Source organism: Phacochoerus africanus, chromosome 7 (assembly GCF_016906955.1).
Source record: "Phacochoerus africanus isolate WHEZ1 chromosome 7, ROS_Pafr_v1, whole genome shotgun sequence".
Lineage (NCBI taxonomy): Eukaryota > Metazoa > Chordata > Mammalia > Artiodactyla > Suidae > Phacochoerus > Phacochoerus africanus.
The window spans coordinates 30898468-30915664 of NC_062550.1; the positions used below are offsets into that span (position 1 = coordinate 30898468).

Genomic DNA, 17197 nt, shown 5'->3' on the forward strand with positions numbered 1-17197 from the left:
GAGCTACTTAATAGACTGACTATAGGGGTGAAGGGAGAAATAGGAAACAGAATCGGGGCTGACTCCCAGATTTATGACTTAGGCAGCTTATTGGATTGTGGTATCATTAACTAAATAGGGACTACAGAAGGAAAAGCACATTTATAGGAAATGTATGAACTTTAATTTAAGGTCAGACATTGCACTGGAGAGATTTAGCAAATATTGAATATATTTGTAATTTGGCAGTAGGACTCATCTTGTTTTGATGACTAGTTTGGGAGTTTTACATGGTTGAGGTGCTTGAGACTATTATGGAAAATTATCTTATTTACTTGTAATAACAAATTTCCTTAAATACTACAAAATATTGAGGTGATTAACGTGGAAAGAGATGAGCCAAAGCCTAGATCAGCTAAAGTTTCTTCTCCCAACCTACAGTGCAGTTATAAAATAGATAGTACACAAAACTACATAATATAGTAAATGCTCAGTGTATTAGCAATTGTGTTTCCTTCCTTTCTTTCTTGGCTGTGCCTGTAGCATGCAAAAGTTCCTGGGCCAGGGATCAAACCCACACCACAGTAACAATCCAAGCTGTTGCAGTGACAGTGCTGGATCTTTAACCCCCTGTGCCACAAGGGAACTCTTATAATGTATTTTCATTATGTTTTTCACTGCTAGAATTTCTTGCAAAACGATATACTTCTTGTTCTCCTCATTTGGAATACAGAATTACTCTTTATTTTTATACATCAGATGTAGAATTTTAAATAAAAAACACTATAGATACAAAAGAGTGAGGAACTCATTTTCAGTCAATAAGTGAATTGTGTGGCATCATGCTAGATATTGAGGATACAGTGGTGAGAAAGTAGCTGTAGCCAATTCCCTTTTCTCATTCAGTGTCTAAGTTTTGTTTACTTAGTTAATACATAATAGAAAGAATATGGCATTAATACATATTTTCTTTTTCTTTTTTTAGTCTACTGTTTTTATTTCATATTCCTATGAGCTTCTTTATCTGTTAATTATTTTTAAGCATGTCATGTCTCTTTTTACATTTATGTAAATGTTGGTAGTACTGTATGATCTTGTCTGTGTTAGGGAAGGTTTTCTTATTTCAACTTTAAAGTAAAAGTTTGCTTCTTTTATTGTAAGGTATGTATTTTTCCTTCCATTTCTGTTCAATACATGAGTATAAATCTCTTTACCTTTTTTTTTTTTTCAGAGAATCTTTGATACGAACTGCATTCCAGTGTCTTCAGTTGGTTGTGACAGATTTTCTACCAACGATGCCTTGCACTTGCCTGCAGATAGTTGTAGATGTTGCAGGTAGCTTTGGACTTCATAACCAAGAGCTTAATATTAGTTTAACTTCAATAGGTTTGTTAGTAAGTATCATTGTCTTTCTTAAATCATCTAGAAATTACTGTCTGCAGTTGAGAATGAATGCTAAGCAAGCATGCTTTTGACTCCATTGAAGTCATTTAAGTGACTTTTAAGTACCAAACTTATCTCTTGCATGAACAGTTAAATAATATCACTTAAGAAATAATGCTTTAAGAGAAGAATATTTGGAACAGTTTTGATATATTGAGCTGAAATTTGGCTTTTGTAAGGTTTGTTCTGGGAGGATTTAGTAAACAAATAAGAGTATATACAAGAGAAATATTCAGTTGACTCTGAACGGTAATTGATTTTCATTCAGCATTATTTTGGTAGTAACATTTTTATGTGCTACTTGTTTAGTAAATAAAGCTTCGGTTAAAGGCTTTACTATTTACATAGTCTTGTAGTATGTCAACACTCCTTTGTTAGCTGTTTAGAAGGCAACGTATGATATTGGAAGAACCTAGATTGTCAGGTATACATGTACTATTTTAATTCTGTCTACCTCTTGTTAATTGTTAAACTGTTGACCTCTTGAGCCTCATTTTCTTTAACTTGAGTATGGAAATAGTACAGTTTAATTTAGGGTACAGGTAAATTTTTTTATTTTTGCTTTTTAGGGCAGTACCTGTAGCATATAGAAGTTCCCAGGCTAGGTGTCAAATCAGAGCTGCAGCTGCCAGCCTTCACCACAGCCATAGCAACTCAGGATCCGAACCATGTCTGTGACCTACACCACAGCTCACAGCAACGCTGGATTCTTAACTCACTGAGCAAGGCCAGGAATCAAACCCATATCCTCATGGATAACAGTTGGCTTCAAAGCCCCTTGAGCCACACTGGGAACGCCCTGGGTGTTAATATTACATGAAGTAAACATATAGAGAAGTAAACAGTATAAATTTATTTAAAGGCAATTATTTAGATTCTTTTAAATATATATTACAATTCAGAAGTTTTTAAAGTCAAACTTAAATTTCCCTCACAAGCTTGATAAGTTAATATTTTACAATTAAAAATATAATCATGGGGAAAAACGTAGGCATGTTGAGTGTATAATTGCTTCCAAAGAGTGCTTGGTTAATTCACTATGGATTAAACATAAACATTATGTTTATGTTCATGTTTATGTTCATAAGACATATTTGGAGATATTAATTACTTTTGCATGAAATTACAAAACATTGCTAAATGATATTAAGGAATTGATAATTTTGGTTGGGTAATAATGGTGTCATTGTTATGTTTTTTAAAACCTTTTTTAGTAGAGATTATCAAATATAGGCATGAAGTAAATATGACAAAAAATTAACAATTATATTTAAATGTTGGGTATTTCTGTGTATTGATATAGTCTCCTTGTTTCTCTGTACTTTCTTAAAATTTTTCATATTAAACATTTTTTTCTTTTTCATTAGTTCTTCATTTCTTTTAATTTTTAATGTGAAGTTAAGATACATCCAAACATTGATGTACCCATCACCCAGGCCAGGAAATGGCACGTTACTGTACTTAAGACTTTTTATATTCCCCTCTCAGATTGCACTGATCTCCTCTGTCAAAGTCAATTCTATCCTGAAATTTGTTACTTACTTCCTTGTTTTTCTCTATGGTTTATCACTTTATGCTTTTGTCTTTAAACTATATATCATTTAGAGTTGTCTGATTATGAAATAGAATAAGTAGAATCATACTTTAATCTTTTGTTGTTTCTTTTTTCTTTCTTTCTTTCTTTTTTTTTTTTTTGCTTTTTTCTGGCCACACTGGCGGGTATGGAAGTTCCCAGGCTAGGGGTTGAATTGGAGCTGCAGCTGCTGGCCTACACCACAGCCACAGTGATGCTGGATCTGAGCTGTGTCTGCAACCTACACCACAGCTCACGGCAATGCTGGATCAGATCCTTAACTCACCGAGTGAGTCCAGGGATTGAATCTGCAACCTCGTGGATACTGGTCTGGTTCGTAATCCACTGAGCCACAGCAGGAACTCCCCTCTTTTGTTGTTTCTTGGCTCAACATTTATTTTTTGAGATTCATCCATGTTGATGTAATCATGTAGTATTTCATTGTACTATTAATTATACCAGAATTTAATGATCCAGTCTACCTTTGGTCAACATTTGGGTTGTTTCTCACTCTTTGCTTTTATGAGCAGTGCTGCTATAAGATTCTTGTATCTTTGAGTGCACTCATGCAGGGAGTTTTTGAGGGCATATACATTGGAATCTGTCCATCTCCTACGCCTTCTTTATCCATTCATCTGACACTTAAGTTGCTTCAACATCTTGGTTATGGTAAATAATGCTATTATTCACATGCAGGTTCATGTATCTTTTCAAATTAGTGTTTTGCGAAAACTAAAAAAAAAAAAAAAAGTTTTTTTTTTCCGAATATGTACCTAGTCGTGGAATCACTGGATCATATGGTAGTTCCATTTAAGTTTTTTGAGGACCCTCCATACCATTTTCCACACTGGCCACACCAATTTTTAAAATTTTTATTCATTTATTTTTTTTGGCCACACCTGCAGCATGTAGAAGTTACTGGGCCAAGTATCAGATCTGCACCACAGCACTGACAACACCAGATCCTTAACCTCCTGAGCCACCAGAAAACTCTGGCTGCATGAATTTTTAAAAAAATATTACTGTTAGCACAAGATTGCCCCTTCAAATTCTCCTGAAACCAGATAGAGACACTTGACAGAGGAAGAGATGTTTCTATTAAACCCACTCTACTAGCAAAGGAATTTCTAAAGTAATTGTTTTTAAGTTTTATTCTGAAAAACTATGTGTTACATATTTATTTATGTATTTAAAATAAAATCTATGAGTAAAGTGGTATTTTTCTCCTTTGCTTTATAGTGGAATATTTCAGATTATTTTTTCCAAAGAGGAGAAACTATTGAAAAAGAATTAAATAAAGAAGAAGCAGCACAGCAAAAGCAGGCAGAAGAGAAAGGAGTGGTTTTAAATCGACCTTTCCATCCTGCACCACCGTTTGACTGCTTGTGGTTGTGTCTTTATGCAAAGTTGGGTGAACTATGTGTGGACCCCCGTCCTGCTGTCAGAAAGAGTGCAGGGCAAACCCTGTTTTCAACAATTGGTGCACATGGAACTTTATTACAGCATTCAACGTGGCACACTGTTATTTGGAAGGTACTGTGAAATAGCTTGAGTTATCAGCTCTTAATTGAGACATGCTTTTGTACTTTTCAATTCAACTTGTTCCTATTCAACTTGCTCCTATTGAAGTATAGTTGATTTACAGTGTTGTGTTAATTTCAGGTGTACACAAAAGTGATTCACTTTTGTTCCTATTGATTTTTAAAGAATTTCCATACATTTGTGCATTTGGCAAAACAGAAAATGTTAGCTTTGTCCTATTTTTTATTGCACCTCACAGAGAACAAATTAAATATTGAAAGACTCATCTTTTTGTCTGTCTTTAATTTCTGCCTTTGCAACACAAGCCCCCCCCACCCTAGTTTTCCCCATTAGTAAAGCCAGTAGTTGCTAAACCACTACCTTTAATTCAGATATAATCAAATGAAAATTTTATAAATAAAAATAACAATAGTGAAACTTACTTGTAGATTCACCAAGCAAAAATCACTTCTAATTTGTAAATTCAACATTTATTCATTAATTATACACTTTCATTTTTTTCATTTTTCATTTTTATCTTCTTTTTGAAAACATCCTATCAAAGTCATCAGCTTTTTAGTGAGCATCCCTTTTTTTGCTAAAAGGCTCTCTCTTCGTTTAATCCATTCCATTTTAATAAAATTCTATTTATAATCATTTCACTGTTTTTGTTAATTTTTGAAGTCAGTAAGTTTGACAGTAAGCAGTATGGTAAACCTTAATTGTACTTAACGGTTTTCACTTTAATAAGAAGACCCCAAAATGTCTTCTTAAAAAATCAACATTGAATGTTCCCTAAGAAGAATAATTAAAAGCCCTGCTCCCTCCTGTGTCTTCTATTTCAACTCCTACTCCTGCCTTCTCCTCATATCACAAACATACTTAAGAGCCCCTTACTGCTTCAAAAAACAAACTGATGTTTTCTTTGTATTAATTTTTTTTTAAATCTTTTTGTCTCTTAGGGCCGCACCCATGGTATATGAAGGTTCCCAGGCTAGGGATCTAATTGGACCTGTAGCTGTTGGTCTGTGCCACAGCCACAGCAACACCAGATCTGAGCCACGTCTGTGACCTACACCACAGCTCACTGCAAAGCCGGATCCTTGACCTGCTGAGTGAGGCCAGGGATCAAACCCGCAACCTCATGGTTCCTATTCCGATTCTTTTCCACATTACGTGTTCCATCATAATAGATTAGAGTTCCCAGTGCTACACAGCAGGATCCCATTGCTAATCCATCCTGAAGGCAACATTCTGCATCTATTTACCCCTAGCTCCCAGTCCTTCCCACTCCCTCTCCCTCCCCCTTAACAACCACAAGTCTATTCTCCAAGTCCATAATTTTCTTTTCTGTGGAAAGTTTCATTTGTGCTGTAGATTAGATTCCAGATATAAGTGATATCATATATAGTATTTGTCTTTCTATTTCTGATATACTTCACTTAGTATGAGAGTCTCTAGTTCCAACCATGTTGTTGCAAATGGCATTATTTTGTTCTTTTTTATGGCTGAGTAGTATTCCATTGTATATGTATACCATATCTTCCTGATCCAATCATCTATCAGTAGACATTTGGGTTGATTAAAGTGTAGTTGATTTACAGTGTTCCTTCAATTTCTGCTGTACAGCAGAGTGACCCAGTCTTACATATTTATACGTTCTTTTTTTTTTTTTTTATACTGTCTTCCATCACATTCTAACCCAAGAGATTGGACATATTTCCCTGGGCTGTACAGTAGGACCCTATTGCTTCTCCATTCCAAATATTATGGTTTGCATCTGCCAACCTCAAACTCCTCATCCATCCCATTGTCTCCCCCCATAGTCCCCTGGGAACCACAAGAATTTGATATCCAGATTCTTTTACTTTAGAGTATCTTAAATGTTAGAGTGTGACAGAGTCTCTTAGAGGTCTTGTTAAAGAGCAAATTGCTGAGGCACTGTCCCCAACCCCCTAGAATTTCTCATTTCCTTCTCCTGGCCTAGGGACTGAGAATTTGCATGTCTTTGAGGCTCCTGATACTACTGGTTCTGAGAACATATCTTTTAAACCACAGAAATCGTTCATAGACTCTACAGGTGGTCTTTTAATGGTCTTTTAATTTCCAAGCCTTTTGCCCTAAACCCAATCCTTATCCTTTTTTGTAGCACTTAATACTGCTGAGTATTTTCTCCTCAGAATTTCTCTTCCTTTGGCTCCTCTTCCACAGCATGTGTCTGCATCTCTAATCAATTTTTATTTTATTTTATTGGCCCCTATTCTTTCCCCCGAATCTACATTTTAAATGTAAACATTCCCTGAGTCCTAACCACTTCCTGCTTGATTTTTTTCAAGCACCCTCATCCACTCCTGAAGCTTCAGTCATAATCTCTTTCTATCTTGCCTAGATCTCTCTTCTTAGCTTCATTCTCTTCTTGTACATTACCCCATAGATGCTCCATTGGCACCTCAGCTCAACAAGTCTTAGACAATATTCTATCCAGTTTTTTTCGTATTCCATGACCTTATAGATAAACCTAAGAATAGAAGGATACTTCTGTTGGTCACTTTCCTCTAATATGTGGGGATTAATCAGACAGTCAGGTATAATTCTTTATAACAATGCCTAATTTCTTATGCTCTTACTTAAGCTGTGCTATCAATACTTTTTATGTGCATTTTTATAAATATTCAGGTTCTCTTTCATCTGCTGGACCGAGTTCGAGAGTCTTCTACCACTGCAGACAAAGAAAAGATTGAGTCTGGAGGTGGCAATATCCTCATTCATCATTCAAGAGACACAGCAGAGAAGCAGTGGGCTGAGACATGGGTTTTAACACTGGCTGGCGTAGCGAGAATCTTCAACACTAGAAGATATTTACTGCAACCTTTAGGTAGATAGACTTTTTTTTTTTCTGAGTATGTAAGTAATTCATGTTAAAGGAAATTTGGAAAATACAGAAGATTCTTTTGAAATTCAGACAGGGCTGCTTCCCAAGAATAACTGATCTTAACTGCCAGTCTTTGTGTTATGTGTGCTGTGTGCATGAGCATGCGTGTTTTCATTTGCTTCACTGAAAAGATATGAAATGTGTACCTATCATGGGTAAGTCTCTAGGGGATACAATGATGAGCCATATATCTACCATCCTTGCTATTTCATGAGTATAAGTGAGAAACTATAATTACACACATAAATACAGGATTGCTACAGTGATCAGTGCTACAAAGGAGCTTATAATAGATGATGAGCTTATCATAGCTAATTGTCCAGGCCAGTGAGGTATATATAGGCTTCCCTGAGAAGGTAATATTTTATCTAAGTTCATCAGGCAAGAGTAAGATGAACTATGAACTGGGAAGAGCCTTACAGGCAGAGAGAACGTGTAAAAGAGATAAGAGAAGATTGAGGAGGTGGGGATGGTAAGAACCCTGGCATGTTTGAAGGCCTGGAATGAAGAGATCAAGGAAAAGTGTGACTGTAGATAAGGTTGTAGAGGTGGAGAGAGGCCAGACTGCAACACTATGTAGGTTATGTTCAAAAGTTAATACTTCATTCTAAGAGCAATGAGAACCACTGAAAGGTTTTAATCCATAATGTGATGTGCAGTTCAGAAAGAGCACTTTGGATCGTATGTGTAGAATGGAATGGCCACAAAGAAGAATGGTAGGATACTATTAGACCATCTAGGAAGCTGTTGGTGGTATAGATCTCAGCCAGAGCCAATTCCGCCCAACCTCCTCCCTCCCCTACAGGATATTTGACTATGTCTGGAGACATTTTTGGCTGTCACACCTTGGGAGGGACAATGCGCTATTGGCTTCTGAGGGAGTAGAGGCCAGCAATGCTGCTACACATCTTACAATGAAAAGGATAACCCCTACAACAAAGAATTATCCAACTCAAAGTGTCAGTAGTATTGAAATCGAAAGACTCTGGTATAGATTATAGTACTTCCATTCTGGTGGTAGGGATGGGGACGGTTGAGAAAAATGAACAGAAATACTTTTATACATATGTGAGCAAGCTGTACATATTATTTTTTAAAAATTATTATGTTTATGCATATTTAGCCTTTTCATAGGCATTTTTTTGTGTGGTGTTTATCTTGTTTACCCAGGGCTCACTCTTTCTATAGATAGATACATAGATAGAGATACACACATGCATATACATTTTAAATCTTAGTTTTTTGTGTTCATTTAAAATTTACACAAGAGAAATAAATTTAGACTCATTATAAAAAGATAGTCTCTTCTTCATTTTCTCCTGACAACTCACTGTTATGTAGAAAAACTGTTTTAAGAAAATTCTGCAACTGTAAAGTTATTTAAATATGAAAGCAAAGTATAAAGTTAAAGTTTTATGGAGTATGGCATATAGCTTATTTTAAACATCTAGACAGGAGTTCCCATGGTGGTTCAGTGGTTAAAGGATCTGGTGTTGCTGTAAGCTGTGGTGTAAGTTGCAGACTTGGTCTGGATCCAGTGTGGCTTTGGCTCTGGTGTAGGCCAGGGGCTATAGTTCCAATTGGACCCCTAGCCTGGGAATCTCCATATGCTGTGGCTGCGTCCCTAAAAGACCAAAAGACCAAAAAAAAAAAAAAAAATTAGACAGTTAAAAGACGTATCATATTGTTACAGCTTTTCTAATATGCTTAAGAATGGGAACATCCTAACATCCTACTTAATCCTTAATAAAGGTAGATGGGTAGATTGAAGATGTTACTTAAAAGGTTTTTTTGTTTGTTGCTTTTTTTTGTTTTTTAGGGCGACACCCATGGCATATGGAGGTTCTCAGGCTAGGGATTGGATCGGAGGTGTAGCCACTTGCCTACACCACAGCCACAGCAATGTGGGACCTGAGCCATGTCTTTGACCTACACCACAGCTCACAACAGTACCAGATCCTTAACCCACTGAGCAAGGCCTGGGATTAACCTCTGAGCCAAGACAGAAACTCCCTGAAAAGTTTTTGTTTTTGTTCTCTTCTTATTTTCGCCTAAGTTAGAGGTACTAGGAAATAGTGTAACCATGTATACAAACATGATCGTTTGTTTTTAAGATCAAAACCTTGCTTAATATACTTCATTAATCTCTTCTTGATACCATTTATTCCTATATCAGAGAACAGTGTTTTTTAGTGGATTTTTAGGTTGTAATGATTTTAATCCACGCTGTTAGTACCTAAGCATTTTTTTTTTCTAGTTCTCTATGAATTTAAGCCAAAAAATAAAGCAAATAAACTTTTTTTTTTTTCTTTTTTGGCCATGCCTGTGGCATTTGTAAGTTCCCAGGCCGGGGACTGAACCCGCACTACAGCAGCGATCCCACTGCAATGACAATGCCAGGTCCTTAACCTGTTGAGCCACAAGAGAACTCCAAAAGCCAATAGACTTTAAAGTATCTAAAAGCAATCGAAAATTGGTTCACTTTTATGGTGATATATATTTTTTTCCCTTTTTTCCTAATATAGGAGATTTTTCAAGTGCATGGGATGTTCTTCTTGACCATATACAGTCAGCAGCACTCAGCAAAAATAATGAAGTATCTTTGGCTGCACTGAAAAGCTTCCAAGAAATTTTACAGATTGTGTCACCTGTCAGAGACTCAGATAAGCCTGAGACACCACCAGCAGTAAATGTACCTGTGCCTGTCCTTATAGGGTCCATATCAGGCCCAGGCCTGAACAGGCCATTTGTAAGGACAGATTCCATTGGAGAAAGACTTGGAAGATATAGCAGCTCTGAGCCACCCATAGTGACTGATGAGCTTGAAGATTTGAATCTCTGGTGGGCTGCTTGGAATACCTGGTATAGAATTGGATCTGAAAGCACTAAGCCTCCTATTACTTTTGATAAACTAACTTTCATTCCCAGCCAGCCTTTTCTTACAGCTTTAATTCAGATATTTCCAGCTCTCTATCAACACATAAAAACTGGTTTCAACATGGATGACTTGCAAAAATTGGGAGTCATATTACACAGTGCTGTTTCAGTCCCTATAAGTTCAGATGCATCTCCTTTCATTCTTCCATCTTATACTGAAGCAGTTTTGACCAGTTTACAGGAAGCTGTACTTACAGCTCTAGATGTTCTCCAAAAGGTAATAGAATTTTAGAGGCTGTCTTAAGTATTAATGCATATGGTTTTCTGGGATTTTTTTTACTTTGCTGTATATTTTTTGGGATAAATTCTGGGTCATCAAGATCGTTGTGTATGTATACTTTGAGATGGATGCAGAATTTTAAAGATTCAGTTATTTTTAAAACTTGAGTTTTTAAAATATATTTTAAAAGGTAATTCACATTTGTTTTGAGAGTCTTTAAGAAAGTGCCTGCATTCTCTTGTTTCTTTTGGCCAGCTCTGGAATTGTTGGAAGCCTATATTTTTTTAAAAAAAGAAAAAGAGTAAATTTATAAAGTGTTTTCTCACGGAAATTTTAAAAATATATATTTTTAAGCTATGTATGTTGTGTTACTGCAAAAAAAGTTATTAAATAGACCTAAAACTTATTGAGCAAATTCTAATTAGCAAGCAAGATCGGATCAAAATCCAAGAATTCTTTAAATTGTCAAGGTAACCATTAGTTCACAGCAACCAAAATGCTGAAAAAAAAAAAAAATCCAACTGAAGAGCCAGCAATCCCAACAAAGTAGCTACGATAGTTTAACCAAATTAAAATGGAAGTAGATTCTAATTACACATGTGTTATCAGTAGCCACTTGTGTACTGCAGATCATGTTCTCTAATTAAATGCATTATGTACCACTAGAGTGATGAAAACTTTCACAGTAAGAATGGCAGTTCCTGCTACACTGTAATACACCTTGACTGACTCTGGAGGAAGTCTGGATGAGTAGTTATCCCTTGATTGCTTTACCGCTAGTTATGCTGTGCAGAGAAATAAATTGTGTGGAAACTTAGAATTTCTACAGTTATAGGGTAAGAGGACCTGGCATTTTTAAAAAAAAATTATTATAGCAAATTCTCTGGTGGCCTAGCAGTTAAGGATCTGGTATTGTCACTGTTACGGTGCAGGTTTGCTCCCTGGCCTGGGAACTTCCAATGCCAAAGGTGCAGCCCCCCCACCCCAAATTGAAAAAACAAACACACAGTTTATTGCAGGGATATCATTTTTCCATAGTTGAAATCAAAAGAGCTGCCTTTATTTTCAGTGGGGGAAAAAAGGAGCCTGTCAATAATAACTTTTTTCTCCCTGATTGACTGTGAACATAAGTTGCTTATATACTGCTGTAGAGAAAATGGAAAAGATATTCTATCAGAAAAGGAAAGCATAAAGTCTTGTGGGATGCCCATAATCTAGAACTCTCACTCAGATGTTTAAGTCAAGATTTTACATATGTGTAGAGGATAATAAAGAAGAAACAACAAACTCCCAAAATTCTTTTCAAGGAAAAAAAAGTATGTAATTTTGTTTAAAAACCCTGCTTTGGCAATAAGAAAACAAATTGATTCATTTATCTCAACCACTAGGAATTTGTTCTGATCAGTGAGCTTTTAATGGCTTTGAAAGTAACATCTGCCCTCAGTTAGAAGCTTAGAAAGCTTTATTATTCATTTATACCAATTGGTATCATTTCACATTACTAATTTTCTCTCTAGTCATTGTTTATTACTTATGTGATTATCTAAATGATGTTTCATAATATTTGAATAATTCAAACATATAGGGTCTTTAATATTTTCTAACAGAAAACATATTTCATTATTAATAAGAATGTTTTTATATTTTCAAGTGTCAGAAAATTTTTTCATAACCAAAATTTACTTGCTTTGGGACTTTATTCTTAAACTAATAAGCTATTCTGCAAAACATTTTATTGATTAAAAGCTGTTTTCCTTTCTACAGGAAAAAACTCATTTCTAATTTCATGATTACCCTTATGTTGTTTAGGGCTTCAGGGTCATAGTCTTCTCCTCTTGGCCTTCATCTCATGAGTTTGCAATCAAAATGACTTGGTTGCATATGATGTTTTTTTTTTTTTGCCAAGGTATTTTGACATACGAGGGGACCTGAAAATTTGATTATCTCCTTTCTCTAAGTTGTGAGTTCAGGAAACTGCATCTGTCTTCTGTCTTATTTATTGCTAAACTTCCTAAAGTCAGATGGCTGGTTACCATATCTGCCCCCATGATCAAGGCTGCTGGAGTGGTATCCAGGAGACACCATTGCATTGTATGTGAATGGTGCCCATGTAGGGTTTCCCAGTGAAGCTGTCTTCCTCTTAGTTGAGGTAGGCTTGAAACTCTCTGTGATTCAGCTTCCTCATGTATAAAAGGAAAATAATAAGTGTACAGCTTTTATTCTTATTAAATGAGATAGTATTTTCACAGCATTTTTGTGCCCTGCATGGTTAAACATTCAGTAAACGTTAGCTCTTACTATCTTCATTATCAAATTCTTTAGCAAAGGCTTAAGTTCTTGGTAGGCGCAGAATGAATTATTTAAAATGACTTAGAGAAACTTTGAACCATGTCAAAAGTTAGTTGTCCAGTTTCTTTCTTTCTTTTTTTTTAAGGACTAGTAGGAAATATTATCCAGATTGCTTATTGATTTGTAGCTTTTGGACTAAAATCTGTTATCAGATTTATACTATAGGCTTTTCTGATAAAAATTAGAAAACTGAAGAAAAGTCAGTAAGGTATTTTTTCTTAAATGAAGTTTGTTGCAAAAAAAAAACAAAAAAAAGAAATGTCTGTTCTATGTCATGCTTTTTTTTTTTTCCTTTTTTGGCTGCTCCCACAGCATATGGAAGTTCCTAGGCCAGGGATCTAAGGCAACCTAGATCCTTAACCCACACTGCACCAGGCCAGGAATTTAACCTGAACCCTTGCAGAGACAATGCTGGATCCTTAACCTGCTGTGCCACAGCAGGAACTCCTTCCTATATTAGGCATTATAAGATCTCAGAATTCACCATCACACTATTAATATGTGGTTTTTAAAGGACCATGAAAAATCAAAACATATAGTCCAGGCTGTTATTCAGTGTGAAGACATTTCCTCAAAAATTTTGATACTTAGTTTTCTAAGGTCTTCACACAGGCTTTTTCTTTCTTTTGTTCTTTCTCCCTTCCTTCCTCCCTCCCTCCCTCTCTCCCTCTCTCTCTCTTTCTTTCTTTCACTGAAATAAAAGAATTCAGTTAGGATAATTATCGCTTTTTCCACAGCAATTACTGTTTACTTCTAAGAGTTAAGACTCAGCAAGAGATCGATAAAGAAGACTGAAGCTTAGAGGTAGTTAGAATTTTTTTAGGTTGTGTATCTTTCAAGTTCTCCACTATCTCTAAAAAAAGGTAATCAAATAGAGATGGTATTAGGTTTTTTTTTTTTTTTTTTTTTTTTGCTTTTTAGGGCTGCACATGTGGCATATGGAAGTTCCCATATTTATTGGAGCTGTAGCTGCCAGCCTATATCACAGCCACAGCAACACAGGATCCGAGCTGTGTCTGTGACCTACACCACAGCTCACAGCAATGCCAGATCCTTGACTGGCTGAGCAAGGCCCATGAATTGAACCAGAGGCCTCATGGATACTAGTTGGATTCCTTGCTGCTGAGTCACAACAGGAACTCTAGTATTAGATATCTTTATTCTCCTTTTTTCACATTGTAATTATAGAATGATCTAATGTACTTATAGGCAGCACTTTGCTTTATCTACTTTGTATCTCAAGATAGTTTCATCTAAAACTTCAGCCAAAGCTCTTCTCTGAGGGAAAATAAAACTGGTCTGTTTTAGACAGGTTAAAACCATGACTGGATGAAAATACAAATCTTCTTAAAGAAATTCTTTAAGATTTTGAAATGCTTTCAATTTTGATTTTGTATTTTGAGGGTGCCTCAAGTATGGAATCCTCATTCCTTTTGTATATTTCAGATACTTCACAAATAATAGCATTAAATATTTTTCCCACAGAGGAAAATGAACATTAAAACAAGAAAATATGAAAGAATGGGAGGAGAAAACACATTTGTTGCTAGAAAAAAATAAAAACATTTAAGTGCTTTCAACATATTTGAAGTAATTAAAGTCTGCATTGTCAGAATATACATTTTATTCTTTGTTTTATGAAATTTGTCACATTAATTTTAATTTCTATTAACTTTTTAAATTTTTCTTGTTTTAAAATGTTCAGGTACATTAAACTCTAAGTATTCAACTGTCCTGTGAAAAATTAATATGTACATTTCTTTTAGAAACAAATTTTCATTCATAATTTGTTTTCCCAACTATAATGAACATGATTATTTATTAAAGTCTGTGGACCAGGCATAATGCAGGAATCAGCTGTCAGTTCAGTGAATTGATGTCCTCATTTAAGTAGAAGTCAGTATCATCTTGGTCAGGGAAGCATTCTAAATGGTCTAATGGCTATATTACTGAACAAATGATCAGATTGTGGAATCTCAGAACTGTCTAGAACTTCTCTTTAAGTGATTGTCCTTTGTTTATTCTGCTAAGTAATGAGCCACATTTTTAATTAAAAAGCATTTTTAGCTTATTAATATATTTAGCCTATACTTCATTCAGTAGTAGTTTAAAATAACTTAAATGTCCTTCAGGGCCTAAAAAAAATGTATAATATTTGACATAAAATAGGACAATCTTTAAGATTCTTTGGTTAAACAAATGCATATACAGTAAAGAACTTAGTGGAGTTCAGATTATGCATTCTACTGTTCATCTGTTGTTTTCATAGGCTATCTGTATAGGACCCGAAAACATGCAGATAATGTATCCAGCTATATTTGACCAGTTACTGGCATTTGTAGAATTTTCCTGTAAACCTCCACAGTATGGACAACTGGAAACAAAACACATTGCAAATGCGAAATATAATCAGGTAATTTATTGTAAATTATACTTTATAAATATGGCTTATAAACATAGTTCCACTTAAGATGGACTTTGATTATCTCAGAAATTTTTCATTCACAAACTTTCATTTGTCTTAACAGTTTACGCTGAAAAGAAACACTATTTGGAAGACCTTTTCTTTTTTCCTTTTTTATTGTTTATTACTTTCCTTTTCCTAGTGGTTCTCCAGAAAGTTTGGCCTTTCATGTTACTCTCTAATACATCTTTCTTCAAAGTTCCTTTCTTGGTGTCCCTATCCCACTACAAAATGGACTCTAAATCCCTAAGCCTAATCGCATCTGAAATAGATACCTGCAATACAAAATGAAGAAATCTGTATGTACTAAATAAGAAGTCGTCTACTACTGGTGTGAAATTTAGTTGGATTTTATATAAAAGATTTTTATAGCCATAGTTGGCAAATTTTAACTTTGTTTTGGCTTAGGGGAAAAGTAAATTGCTGAATGCATGCACATGCTGATTTTGTTCATGCAACATAAAAATTACAATTTAACATGGTCCAAAAAGTAGTTTTAATGTGTATTAACTTTTCTCATTCTATTTGTCTTGCAACACAATGGAATCACAATAGATCCAACTATTTGCACCGGTGAGTTAAATTTCCTAAAATTGTCCTAACCTATTGGCAACAAATAAAGTACATCTTTCCCACTTCTTAATAGAATGCTCTATGTATTTTTTCTGATAGTTTTAAATTTTGCCTGGCTGAAAATTATTCTTTCATGAAGTACATATCTCTTGGAAAATTTTGCATGTAATACAGTCTGACCTAAAACCAAGGCCTGAACTTTAAGACAAAGAAGCTTTCTCTTTGAAAATAATGATTTCATTTAATCTTATTTTTATTTTAACTACATGTAAAAATATTATTTTCTAGGCAGAATGGGTTGCCTTGAATTATGTACCATTTGCTGAAAGGTCTTTAGAAGTAGTTGTGGATTTATACCAAAAAACAGCCTGTCACAAAGCAGTGGTGAATGAGAAAGTACTCCAAAATATTATTAAGGTATCTTTTTAAAAAAATTTCTATACTTTTATTTAATGATGACAGTATTATTAAAATTATTCTTTAGGTAATAATATGCTATATATTGAGATAAATGAAAAATATCATTTATGTTATTTCTAATGGCTTTTCTTCAGCATTCATGGACATTATTTAGGAAGCTGTTTTTCTAAAGTATGAGAAGGTTTTTTTGGTTTTTTTTTTTGTCTTTTGTCTTTGTTGTTGTTGTTGTTGCTATTTCTTGGGCCGCTCCCGCGGCATATGGAGGTTCCCAGGCTAGGGGTTGAATCGGAGCTGTAGCCACCGGCCTACGCCAGAGCCACAGCAACTCGGGATCCGAGCCGCGTCTGCAACCTATACCACAGCTCACGGCAACGCCGGATCGTTAACCCACTGAGCAAGGGCAGGGACCGAACCCGCAACCTCATGGTTCCCAGTCGGATTCGTTAACCACTGCGCCACGACGGGAACTCCGAGAAGGTTTTTTAATGAAAAATATTTTAAGGTAAGTATGCATTCGATTTTTTAGGATTCTTAAATTTTGCCTCATAGGACAGTGAGGCCCCTGTTTCTTAGGGCAGTACTTCTCACATTTTAAGGTTGATGAGCATTCAGGGAGAAATTTACAGTGCAGCCTATTGATTTAACTGATCATGCAACTGACTTTTTGGAAGCCAGTTCCTTAGTACATGGATAACCATTATTAAAATTCACTCTTGTTGACTATGTCTCACTCCTCTAAAGCTTATTTCCTGTTTTTTTCCTCATTTTGAAGGACAGACCTAAATC

At 35.3% G+C, this 17197-nt stretch overlaps 1 protein-coding gene across 4 annotated transcripts in view; it reads left to right on the forward strand.

Annotated features, from left to right (window-relative positions):
* MON2 (MON2 homolog, regulator of endosome-to-Golgi trafficking) overlaps window positions 1-17197 on the forward strand; it is a 114988-nt gene that overhangs the window by 67548 nt on the left and 30243 nt on the right. For 3 of the 4 annotated variants that reach the window (XM_047787105.1, XM_047787107.1, XM_047787108.1), the window contains 7 exons: window positions 1211-1373; window positions 4235-4528; window positions 7193-7391; window positions 9974-10602; window positions 15224-15367; window positions 15974-15991; window positions 16280-16408. In XM_047787105.1, the coding sequence (XP_047643061.1) occupies window positions 1211-1373; window positions 4235-4528; window positions 7193-7391; window positions 9974-10602; window positions 15224-15367; window positions 15974-15991; window positions 16280-16408 (1576 nt within the window). The remainder of the gene's footprint in view (window positions 1-1210; window positions 1374-4234; window positions 4529-7192; window positions 7392-9973; window positions 10603-15223; window positions 15368-15973; window positions 15992-16279; window positions 16409-17197) is intronic. The other variant, XM_047787106.1, reaches the window with a different exon arrangement.